Source organism: Aethalodelphis obliquidens, unplaced genomic scaffold, assembly GCF_003676395.1.
Source record: "Aethalodelphis obliquidens isolate GAN/ISIS:26980383/991018 unplaced genomic scaffold, ASM367639v1 scaffold3, whole genome shotgun sequence".
NCBI lineage: Eukaryota > Metazoa > Chordata > Mammalia > Artiodactyla > Delphinidae > Aethalodelphis > Aethalodelphis obliquidens.
The window spans coordinates 76696646-76710018 of record NW_020837947.1 but is presented as its reverse complement, the minus strand read 5'-3'; the positions used below and the strand labels follow the sequence as shown (position 1 = coordinate 76710018).

General features: G+C 36.0%; 1 protein-coding gene across 2 annotated transcripts in view; it reads left to right on the top strand.

The window, feature by feature from the left end:
* MYO6 (myosin VI) overlaps window positions 1–13373 on the top strand; it is a 145116-nt gene that overhangs the window by 83330 nt on the left and 48413 nt on the right. For both annotated transcript variants that reach the window (XM_027092132.1, XM_027092128.1), the window contains exons 10-14: window positions 1362–1442; window positions 4333–4513; window positions 9445–9589; window positions 10737–10894; window positions 12282–12373. In XM_027092132.1, the coding sequence (XP_026947933.1) occupies window positions 1362–1442; window positions 4333–4513; window positions 9445–9589; window positions 10737–10894; window positions 12282–12373 (657 nt within the window). The remainder of the gene's footprint in view (window positions 1–1361; window positions 1443–4332; window positions 4514–9444; window positions 9590–10736; window positions 10895–12281; window positions 12374–13373) is intronic.

Sequence of the window (13373 nt, the reverse complement as noted above, 5' to 3'; positions counted from 1 at the left end):
AAGGATTAATCTCCAAAATACACAAGCAGCTAATGCAGCTCAATATCAAAAAAACAACCCAATCCAAAAATGGGTAGAAGACCCAAATAGACATTTCTCCAAAGAAGATACTGCAGATTGCCAACAAACACATGAAAGGATGCTCAACATCACTAATCATTAGAGAAATGCAAATCAAAACTACAATGAGGTATCACCTCACATTGGTCAGAATGGCCATCATCAAAAAGTCTAGAAACAATAAGTGCTGGAGAGGGTGTGGAGAAAAGGGAACCCTTTTGCACTGTTGGTGGGAATGTAAATTGATACAGCCACTATGGAGAACAGTATGGAGGTTCCTTCAAAAACTACAAATAGAACTACCATATGACCCAGCAATCCGACTACTGGGCATGTACCCTGATAAAGGCACAATTCAAAAAGAGTCATGTACCACGTAGTTCACTGCAGCAGTATTTACAATAGCCAGTACATGGAAGCAACCTAAGTGTGCATCTACAGATGAATGGATAAAGAAGATGTGGCACATATATACAATGGAATATTACTCAGCCACAAAAAGAAACAGAATTGAGTTATTTGTAGTGAGGTGGATGGACCTAGAGTCTGTCATACAGAGTGAAGTAAGTCAGAAAGAGAAAAACAAATACCGTATGCTAAAACATATATATGGAATCTAAAAAAAAAAATGGTTCTGATGAACCTAAGGGCAGGACAGGAATAAAGACGCAGACAGAGAGAACGGACTTGAGGACATGGGGAGGGGGAAGGGTTAACTGGGACGAAGTGAGGGAGTGGCATGGACATATATATGCTACCAAATGTAAAATAGATAGCTAGTGGGACGCAGCCGAATAGCACAGGGAGATCCGCTCGGTGCTTTGTGACCACTTAGAGGGGTGGGATAGGGAGGGTGGGAGGGAGACACAAGAGGGATGGGATATGGGGATACACGTATGCATATAGCTGATTCACTTTGTTATACAGCAGAAACTGACAGAACACTGTAAAGCAATTATACTCAATAAAGATGTTAAAAATGAATAAATAAACTGGAGATACATATTTTGAAAAAATTGCTACCTTAGAAAAATAGGAAAGCTTTATGGTATTGGTTTTTATGTTAATCATGTAATTTAATCTATTTTCAGGTTAGGATTTTCACCATCCCTGCTGTGATTAGTAGGAATGAAATGTTTATGGTATATAGAAGTATTGATTTTAATTGAGAGATTAAATGATACTCAGGTTATGTTTAGAAATTCTTTAGCGTTAGCACTATTTGATAAGTTGTGTTTTCTTTTGTATCATTTTCCTGTGGATCATATTTGTTAATTATATTTTAAATTTCTTTGTCCTAGTATTTAAACCGAGGCTGCACTAGATACTTTGCTAACAAAGAAACTGACAAACACATTTTACAGAACCGAAAAAGTCCTGAGGTAAAGTAACCTTTAAAAAAAAAATTATAATCTTTAATACAAAAAAATTGTGCTAAAAGATGTATTCTATTTTTTATTTTGGAAACCAAGTAAGATCTCTTACTTTGGTTTTTGTTTTTTTTTTTGCTGTACGCGGGCCTCTCACTGCTATGGCCTCTCCCATCGAGGAGCACAGGCTCCGGACGCGCAGGCCCAGCGGCCATGGCTCACAGGCCCAGCCGCTCCGCGGCACGTGGGATCTTCCCAGACCGGGGCACGAACCCGTGTCCCCTGCATCGGCAGGTGGACTCCCAACCACTGCGCCACCAGGGAAGCCCAGGATCTCTTACTTTTAGGCTTATGCTTAAAAAACCTAAATACTCATCCACACCTCTCGCCGAGAAGTACTTTACACCTCTTTTGGTATCTGCAGAAGCCACAGGTTCTGGGTCTTGGTGGGACCTCAGTGCACTGCTCTCCTCTTGTTATTTTCCCGGCATGAGGACATCAGATTGCCTAAGAATCATCCTTTGCTGACATTTTTGAAACTTACTCTCATATTACCCATTTGTGATTAAGTATAAAATATGTCCTTTATAATTTATTGTCTGTGTCAAGGCTGAAGTAAGCTTTGATGTAGACAATAAGTAGAGTGAGCATTCTTGTGAACTAATGCTTATGTATTATTTAATATTTCTCTTTAAAACATCATGTTTCTGTAATATATTATGAAAAGTTTTATGTATAGGTCTTACTAAATCATTGTATTTCTAAGAGTAAGTAGATATAATTATACCATTAAGTATTATTTTAAAAACATTAAGTCCTTAATCTAAAAATCTACTGCAACTTTTATAAATTTTAATATGCAATGTTTAAGTAGTAAGTGGGATTAAGTTGTATTTACTCAGGGAGCTTAAATTATGAAACACTAAGTCAGGATTAATAATAGGGGCTAGTTCATATTGTCTTTATTTTATTAAAAGACTTATATTTAAGTGAACAAGGTTTTATTATACTCGGTTTTTAATGCCCCTGCATTTGTGAGTCAGATGTTTTTGACTACTTTCAAAATGGTGAGGTGAATTATATCTTTAGTATATTCATAGAAAAGAACAGAAAGCAACTAAAAATTCCCATTAATTTGAATTCTAAGCAGATGAGTCTGCAGTTAATTTTTGTTTAAGTTGACATTTTATTTATCATTTTAGACACAGATGTCTGTAAACTTTATATTACATCCATGGTTGGAACTTTAAGAAGTGACATTAATATTTATTATGGTATCTTCCTTTGTTATGATAACCTATATTTTTATAAGGCATCATTGAAATATAGAAATTGTATTATTTCCACTAAGATAATGGGGACATTTCCTGGTGGGATACTGCAGCTATCCCAAAGGAAAAAATATATACATATATAAATTTGATCTTTTACCATGGAAAAAACTGAGTGGAGAGGAAAGAAAACTGGATTTTACCCTGCAAAGAGTAGCAGTCTTTGTGCTATCTTAGGAAGAAAATGTACAGTTTCTGATTCTAGAGTCAACATAGTTTGTTAGGAATCGTATTCATATTACTGGGTTTATATATAAAAATATATAAGTGAATAATGGATTTAATACGTTTAAATTACTTTTTATTGTCTTCTTTATCAGGAGGATGAGGTGATCATTTTGACTATTTAGAATCCTTTGCCTAGTTCCATTGGCATGTCTTTAAGCCGTGTGTTATTTTTAGGAGAATGCAGTATTTTTAGTCTGCCGTGATAGCAATATATTCATTGACATTTGATTAGAAACAGTTTTTAAATGAAGTAACCTTTCAATTGCAAGACTAAAAATTCTGCACGATATGTGCTTTGTTTTAAATTTGGCTGCATGTGATTGTTTTCTTTAAGAATAAAATTAAATTTCTTTGTCTAGACATTTTCCAGAAATTTTACACATGCATAATTAAACATTTTAAAGACTTGTGTGGAAAGGCAATTACAAATTTAGCTGGGAAGCAGTTGGCAACCTGGAGGAAAAAAAACATCTCCTAGGGCCGTCTTTAATGGCCAGTTAATTCTGATGCTGTTACCTAATGTTTAATTTTACTTATTCATTCTCAAGTTCTGGAAAATTGCTAGTCCTATCTTTCTGTGTCCAGTAATTTCTTTTTCCTCCTTCTAGTTTCTGCAGGGCTGACTTTTCTTCTTCCTTCTTCTGAGTTTGTTATAGGTTCTAGTAAATGAATACTTTAGATGCACATTCTTTTAGGAGAGAAAGCAAATTTTCTCTTCATTTTTTCGGAAATGTTTTCAGTCATTGCATAAATTCTTAGCGTAAGCATAATGCTTACTAATACACTTTACTTCATATATACTAATACAGAAAGGTTTAAAAATTAATTCCCAGGCCATGAACATTGTTGTTAGCCTGTCCACTGGTTACTGCTGTGGAATATTGGTGTAGTTGATGGCAGTTAACCTGAAGGAGTGTAATGCTAAGTGTCAGATTTAAATTTTTATTACAGCTTTTTAAAACCTCAGTTCTTTTTGACCTATGGTTTCATGTTAATTCATTTCAACCGCTGATATTCCCTTCATTTTCACTCAATTAATATTTTTATATAATGTCCTAGTTTTAGAATTAAAGTTGTAATTAAATTGGAAAACATCTCATTCCATTTTTGAGTGAAATTTTTACTGAGATAGTTGTAGATTCACATGTCATTGAAAGAAATAATACATAAATCCTGGGTACACTTTGCCCAGTCATTCAGTTTTTGAATGTGTTGGAACACTAAAGTTTTATGATTGACACATTTTATTTTTGCATGTTACATAGTGAATAGACGTTGTGTAGTTGTGTTAGTATACTTAAATAATGTAAACCACAATTAATTGATGTCTTCTTGTTTTGTAGTATCTTAAGGGAGGTTCCTTGAAAGATCCTTTGTTAGATGACCATGGAGATTTTATTAGAATGTGCACAGCCATGAAAAAGATTGGTTTGGATGATGAAGAAAAGCTTGATCTGTTCCGGGTAGTAGCTGGTGTCCTGCACCTTGGAAATATTGATTTTGAGGAAGCCGGCAGCACTTCAGGTTTTTTTTTTGTTTGTTTTCTTGTGGTCTTTTTGTTTTGCTTTATTTTAGAAAGGAGTAAAATTAGAAGTTTGTCACTTAATTGTCATATGAAAATTTACTCTGTGTGCAGGCTTGTTAATACCCTCCATTTCTAGAATATACTGTATTATGTGATGAATCTTGCAGCTACAGGATGCTGCATTATTAGTTATTATGAGCTCTTTTTGAATAAATCAGTGATACTGATGAGGAATAAACTCGTCCTGTGAGGGATAAATAATCCTGACTACCAGGGTCATATTTGGTTAAATTTTTCAACTGATATTAATCTTTTCCAATAAGTGAACATAATAATTCTCTCTACCATCTTTTAAGGTATTTTGACATTTTTCTGGTTCATTGATCTAAACTTGGAATGGTTAATTAGGATAATTGAATACATGAAAGCCCATATACATTGTTACTGGGAAATGAAAACAGGTTAAACTTGATGCAGATTGAACAGATCATTTAAATGCCTGCACTATAGTAACTTTTCAACTGTATTGTTTCAGTCTCTACATAAATAGTAAGGCTTTTTATATGATCTTCAGTTTGACCCATGAATGCGGGAGTTGGCAGGCTATGGCTCGTGGTCAGATCTGACTAGCTGCCTGTTTTTGTAAATAAAGTATTGTTAGAACACAGCCACACACATTTATTTATGTTTTGCCTATGCCAGCTTTCGTAGTGGCAGAGTTGGGCTTGTGACAGAGACTGGATGGCCAGCAAAGCCTAAAACCTCACTCTTTAGAGAAAAAGATTGTTGACTCCTGCATAAATACATTGTTTAAAAGAGTTTTAAAAAAATCGGAAGCACCATTTAATATAGTAGTCAATAACATGGGCTTTAGTGTCAGATCCCAGAAGCTCTCTAAGCCTTGGATTTTTCATTCGTAAAATAATGAAGAAATAATCCATGAGAAGTGTTTTTTCCTAGCAGTAGTTTGCATATAAGGAAAAGGGCACAAGAGGAAGGAAAAAGAACATTAAAAAAATGTCTGCTACGTGCAAGACCCTTCATAAACTGTATTTCATCATAAACATCATAATCATAATCTGAACTTAATAAAGATAATGAGGTAGAGGATATTATCTCCATTTTACAGAAGTAGGACCTGTGCAGGAGTTTAAGTAATATGGTCATTAGTGAAGTTGTAGGTGTGAGAGCTGGTTTGACCCATGTCTGACTAACTCCAGTATGTGTGATAACTGCCCCTCATTGCCCCCTGTCACTGAACCTTCTGAGCAGATGGAAGTCAACAGTCTGAGTGGCTTTCAGACTGAGTGTCCGCGGTGCTGTGACATCAGAGTGTGGGGTGTAAGAGCACGTGGTCTTGGGCCGGGCTTTTCACCGTGTGTTACCTGCCTGTGTGACCTTGGGCCAGGAACTTAACCTCTCTGTGTCTCGGTTTCCTCACCTGTAAACTAGGAATAATAAATAACAGGCCTTACCTCATGTTATAAAGAGGAATAAGTGAGTTAAATATTTGTAGAATGATGTGAATACTTAAGTCTGGCATGTAGTAATCACTCTAAGTGTTTTTTAATGAATAAGAAAAATAAAAATGCAGATTACTCCCAGATTAAAATAAAAGAAACAAAAAGAAAAACCAGGCAAAATCAGGTATGTTCTTAGTATGCATTAAAATTGTTACTAGTTTTTTTTGAGGGATTTGAAAATGTAATGAATGTTAGAATACACTTTCGTTTGCTCTGTGGCATCGTTATACCAAGGGAGCATGTAGGAGTTCTAAGTAATATCCAAAAAAGTTTAGAAAAATTAATGCACAGTTTGGACATGTTGTTAGAAGTGATAGGTGGCATTTTCACACACCTCATGTTATTACCGTGTGGTAAACACGCAGATGTACACAGAGGATCATAAATGTGGCATGATCTAGTTAGTTGAAAAGCACTTAAATGGTCAAAAGGCACATAGCAGATATTCACATTATCTTTTATTTTTCTTCTCAAACTTCCTTCTGTTGAAGGGAAAATGAGCAGAAAGCAGAGCAGATTGGAATGAGGCAATGAATCCAGAGAATTAATAAACTAGGCTATTTTTATTTTAATAGCTAAGATTTTATTATATTAATCTTCATCCTTCCTATGATCCTTCGTATAGATTCAGATGGTTTCTTGCTAATCAGAATTGATTTTTCCTGCCCTGGAGAGCTCAATTTTGGCATGACCTTGCAATTTGAGAAGGCTCCGGATATTCGTAATTATTTTATCAGAAAATTTATTCTTCAGTAAATGTTCAGACAGCTCCCACTGCTATTTAAAAGTTTTTTCATGATGGAAATGCAAAGAATGCCTCTAGGGACTTCCTATGTTTTAAAAATTCCACATAACAAAAACATACATTATTATAACAACTAATGTAAAAAGTGTTCAGAGAAGTTCTTTTTTGGAAGGGGAGTGACACGAAAAGCCTTGCGTTATTTCCCAGTATTTTGCCCTTTTGAAACTTTTAAAATAAATTTTTTCTATGCTAGCCTTACATAATTCCTGGAAGTGTGTAAGAAACTTTGCAGAATAGTAAAAAAAAAAAAAAAAGAGAAGTATTTAAATGAATTAATTATTGTTGATCAACTTTTTGAGTTATATAATTTTAGATAATGTGTGTGTGTATAAACTAGAAATTAGTAGTAATCTTACTTTCATAGAATTAAAGGTTTAATATATCTTCTAAGTATTCCTCTCCCCATATTCTTTTTTCAGCTTTATTGAAATATAATTCACATTGAGTTGTGCAACAATCACTATATTCAGTTTTAGAATATTTTCATCACTCCAGATACAGACCCCATACCCTTACCCCCCCACCCCATCTCCTCCCAAATCCCTAGCCTTTAGGCAACCACTGTTCTACTTTGTCTCTATCAATTTGCCTGTCATGGGCATTTCATATCAATGGAATCATACAATATGTGCTCTTTGTGACTGGCGTCTTTCAGTTAGCATAATGTTTTCAAGGTTCATCCATGTTTTAACATGTGTCAGTACATCATTTCTTTTTATTGCTGAGTAATATTCCATTGTATGGATATATGACATTTTGTTTATCCATTTGTTATTTGGTGAACTTTTAGGTTGCTTCCACCTTTGGCTATTATGAATTATGCTGCTATAAACATTTGTGTGCAAGTTTTTGTGTGGACATATGTTTTCATTTCTCTTGGGTGTATGCCTAGGAGTAGAATTGCTGAGTCATATGGTAATTCTATATTTAACCTTAAGAGGAATTGACTTTCAAAGTAACTGAAGGGTTTTACATTCTTACCGCCCTAGTGCCTGCCAAGTGCTACCTCATTGTGGTTTTTATTTGCATTTTCCTGATGGCTCACGATGTTGAGCATATTTTCAACTGTATTGGCCATTTGTATATCTTGTTTTGAGGAAGGACTACTTATGTTCTTTACTCACTTATTAATTGGATCGCCTTTTTATTACTGAGTGGGAAGAGTTTTTTAATATGTTCTAAATACAAGTTCCTTATCCGATGTATAATTTGCAAATATCTTCTCTCATTCTGCGGGTTGTGTTTTTCATTTCTGGATAGTGTTCTTTGAAGCACAAAAGTTTTTCATTTTGATGAAATCCAGTTTGTCTGTTTTTTCTTTTGTTGCTTATGGTGCCATATCTAGGAAGCCATTATCTGGTCCAAGATCACAAGGATTTATGTCTATATTCTTCTAAGAGTTTAATAGTGTTACTCTTACCTTTAGGTCTTTGATTGATGTTGAGTTAATTTCTGTGTACGGTGTGAAGGAGGGGTCCAACTTCATTCTTATACATGTGGATGTCCAGTTGCCCACTGCACTTTGTTTGAAAAGCTGTTCTTTTCCCCAATGAATTGTCTTGACAAGCCCTCATTCATATAAGATCTCACGGTTTCTTTCTCCTGAGAGCAGTCTGTTAAATAGTTTATTAATTTGTCATGATAAAATTCTCGTGATTTCATACGTTCTTTGTAATTTTGAAATTAGTCTTAAAATGAATCATTTATAAGCACTAAACCATAAAAAATGTTAATAAAATGTTTATTATTTTTAGTATTACTAGTAATAAGATAATAATTATCGGTACCTTCATAGAGTGCTTATTATGTACCAGCCACTCTTCTAGGCACTTCACGTATATAGCCTTTTTAGTCTTCATAACAACCTTATTAGGCTAGTACAGTTAATTATCATCTTTATATGGGTGAGGAAACTGAGTACAGAAAGAATAAGTAACTCGTTCAAGGTCACACAGCTAGTAAGTTGTAGAGCCATCACAGCCCCGAGTCTAAGGACTGTCGTATTCTGTCTTTCTAGAAAAAACTTTTTGAAACCAGCTCCATAAATAGAAATCTATAGATATGATGTACAGGAAATAGCCGTGGCCGCCTCACCCTCTTCCTTTGTCCCCGAGCCTCACGAGCACATGCGTGTGCACACACACACCCCCACACACATAGACAGACGTCCACGCCCACACTGACCTACTACAGTGCCTCACAACATCTACCACTGAAATTACTCCTTTTCTGCGGTCGTATGACTTTAGTGATAAGGCACTCTGTTATTCCAGAGATTTATTTTAATATATTAACAAGGATTATAATCTATCATTAGTATATTTTGCTTGCAGGGTCATTAAAAAATGAAACTGTGACAGGCTAAAATTGATAGGCTGAAAGGATTGTATCATGGGCTGCCCTGAGTGAGGGTCTCCCACTGACCTTGGCAGTGTGAGTGTCTGACAAGGGCGGGGAACAAGCGAGGTGAAATTCAAAGTCACAACTAAGCCTTGTCTAGTCCATAGTTTCATGTAAGTGAAGTGTACTTCTAAGAAATGCATCTTGAAAATCTGGTTTACATAATATTTATTAATTTCAAATTGAAATATGTGTTCATTAGGTGGCTGTAACCTGAAGAATAAATCTACTCAGTCATTGGAGTATTGTGCTGAATTACTGGGTTTGGATCAAGATGATCTTCGTGTAAGTTTGACTACAAGAGTCATGCTAACAACAGCAGGGGGCACCAAAGGAACAGTGATAAAGTAAGTTCCCTAACTCATTGCTCTGTAAAAATCCTGCCTTGTGGGGGGAAAGGCCAGGCTCTCTATCGCTTGCTGAATAAGGCAGGCAGTGAGTTCTAGTGACATATTTCAAAAATTTTTCAACAAATTAAGAAAAATAAGGTTAAAAAGATCTTTTAACCACTCAGAAAATTCGGTAACTCTTACTTTGGGAAATATTAGCAAGGTATGCTTAGCCTGATTCTTTGCTAAGCCAACTCCAAGTTATGAAGAAAATCTCAGCGAGGAAGATGTATAGTAGTGCCCTACAGTTGCGTGGCTCCTTGGAGAGATTTCTGGAACCAAGGGAAGGCTGGTAAGAGCACAGGAGGGTGGTCCTCAGCAATCATGTCCTCCGTTCCCCTGTGTTCCAAAGCAGTTCCTTTTTGTGTCTTAAGTATGGCGTGTCCACATAAGAGTCCCTTTAGGAAAGGGTTCTATTACAAGAAATGTAAGTTGGAAAATCACTGTTTAGAAGGGATTCAAGTATTGGTCTGACCTGAATGACTTTTAAGGTTACTTCCAAATTTTGATAATTTTTTTCTGGTATTCCCACAGGGCCTCATGCTTTATGACAGCATTTAGCACAGTGTTTGGAAATTCTTTCCTGTGGCAGCCTCTCTTCATCGGACTGTGTATCTGTATCTGCAGCGTCCAACACTGTTGTACCATGTAGTTATTTATATGAAAGAGTAGAGTTGGACAGTTTGGATTTTAACATGTAAACATTTTTTTCCTAAACAGTGTTAACCCAGTTTCTGACCTTTAAAGTGGTCTTGAATTAAACGCAATTTCTTTTGCATTTAAGAAAGTCACATGGAAGATTATTCCTCTGAATGATTTTTTTATATATTCAGCATGTACAATGAGGTATAACTTAAGGTTAAAAAGAGTTTTTGAGCCTAATGTTCTTTTACTCAGTGATCGATTTTTAATCTAATTATCTTGTAGATAATTCTCTTGTAGTATTCTACTTAGCCCCGTTTATCTGTCTCTATTCACGAATGACATTTTGTAACTATTTATTTTGTTCTTCACAGTGAATATGTACTTAATTCTTGGGAATATGGCATTATTTCCACAACATACTACTATGAAGAATTTCTGTTGGTACGGTCTTCTTTTACAGGGTACCCCTGAAAGTGGAGCAAGCAAACAATGCCCGGGATGCCTTGGCAAAGACTGTCTATAGCCATCTTTTCGATCACGTGGTCAACAGAGTGAATCAGTGTTTTCCTTTTGAAACATCATCCTATTTTATTGGAGTCCTAGATATTGCTGGATTTGGTAAGCATAGTTTTGTTTGTGAGTTTGTATCTGTTTGATACTTTCACACATATTTAAAATAAAATTTTAAAAACTTTTTTTCCCTTGTAATACCTTTCACTTGATGTATTTCCAGTTATATGTCCATACCACCATTTCATTTCATAATACGATTTAAGTAGGAAGCTAATGCTTCCAAAAAAAAAAGGAAAGGGAAGACTCATGGATTTTGGTCATACTAATGCTTAAATTAAAACATGTTGATTGAAACTACTATAGGTGGAGATGTCTGTGTACTCTTAAATGAGTACAGCTGATAAAGGAGACGTCTTGAGTACTGCTGATACAGAGAATTAAGTCATTAAAACCATTGGCTCCAGCCAGTGGACCTGGGTACAGGTTGACCTAGCACACAGGCCAAACTCATTACTATGTGTAAAAATTCTTCATTGGTGTTAGTTGTCAGCAGATAGCTATTTCCAATTAATTTCCACCAAATGAGTAAGCTATCAACATGAATATTTGAGAACAACTATGGAGGTTTATAACCAGAAATGCAATGAGTCACTGATATCGGAATGCTGCTTTGTTCGGAATTACCGTGTTGTAAAAATCTCAAAGTATTACGTGTTGTAAAAATCTCAAAGTAAGTCTGACCGTTTTTTTACATTGGGCTTTATCAATGTGGGCGTTCCCTCTGTGCAGAAGTGGTGTCCTTCGTAATTTGTTTGCATTTGTCAAGGGAAGATATGAGTGTTTACATTTGGGAGGGGCAGAGTTTTGTTTTCTCTGTAATACATATTTTAAAATTTACGATAAAGCATTACCTTATGATCAAAGGTAGAGAAACACTCGTCACTGACTTAAGATTTCGTAATCTTCAGACATTTGTTTCCTAGTCTGCACCGTTTTAGCATAACACTCACATACTCAGAGTCGTAACATTTTAGAGCTACAGGGATCTTAGAAATAATGTAATGCCATCCCTTAATTTTAGAAATGCATTAGTATCCATAATATTTTTTCTAACTATAATTTTACAGATTATATAGAAAAATATAAAGTACTTACATTTTAAGTCATTTTTCTTCTTTGATTTAGATTGCTTTAACACCTGTGCTTTAAAAATCTTTACAAGTACTTATATTTTACATCTTTTACTATATGACATTTATCTTATCTGACAAACACCTTTTTGTCAAGCGAAGGTATTTTTAATACTTAATTTTAATGCATATAAAAATTTAAGTCTTGAAATAAGAGCATTTGGGGAGTATGGAACAATTATATGTATAATTTTTAACCTAATGTTAAATTAAACATTGATACAATAAAACTTTATCCCTAGTTAAATTTATTAATGTGAAGTTGATCTGATGATGACTCTTGATTCTGGTTTTGTTTTCAGAGTACTTTGAACGTAACAGTTTTGAACAATTTTGCATCAACTATTGCAATGAAAAACTTCAACAGTTTTTTAATGAAAGGATTCTGAAGGAGGTAATTGCCATGCAATTTAGATTTGAGAACCGCATTAAGCTATTTTAAATTTCAAGGTACACAGACATACTGCAGTTAGCCCGATGGATGGGGTGTGATGTAAGGTGGCCCAGGGAATCAGAGATGCCCAGTGTGGGCCCCAGTGGCACATCAGAAGTGTTAATGGTACAGCTGAGGCTTAGGGACCCAGTAAAAACTCTAATAGGCACCTCCTCAGAAGTGAATGTCCCTTGCTTCTTACTGGTGACTTTTACTAGACTTGAAATTCTGCCTGTTTCTTTTCCTCATTCTGTTGTCTTCACTCTTGCCACAGCCAAACAGTAGTCTGCTCCCAGCCCTGACCTGGGCATCTCCCTCTATTCCTCTGTGTCTCCGCTTCTGTCCACTCTGCTACCTGCTCGCCCTCTCTCCGTATGGCAGGAAAGCCACCAGGCCAGGAGATTCCTTGGGGCCGCTGGCCTGGCCCACCTCCGGGCAGCTCTTTCCCTGCCAGGATACCCTGTGCACTGCCAGTGGCCTGTCAGTGGGGTGCTTTTGTCTGGACACCATCTCCGGTCCAGTAAGGACTTCCTGCCCCTGCTTGTAGTAGATGACTGGTGGCCTACACTCACGCTCTCAAGTCTAGGAAAGTTCCTTTGTAACACCTCAGAGTGCACAGTGAGTAAAAGTAGCTTTGGATCAGTGGATTTGTGATTAGGCTAACCATTTTTTACCTTGTATTTTGAATTCTCCACCTACTGATACCCTCGTCTTTCCTTCCTTTGAGGCGTTTGAGATGTGTCTTACTGAATGAAGAAAGTAGAGTTAAAGGGAACTCAGAATTAATCTGTTAATCTAGTGCAGCCCTTTGTTTTACAGATGAAGAAACTGCAGAAGTTCAGTGACTTCTGCTAGTCTGAACCCTCCTTCCCGGTTGCTGGCTCACAGCACCGTTCCCTTCGTATTAGCACCGCTGTGTTTTGAGTTCCCCACTGTCTCTGGACTTGAAATGTGAAATATT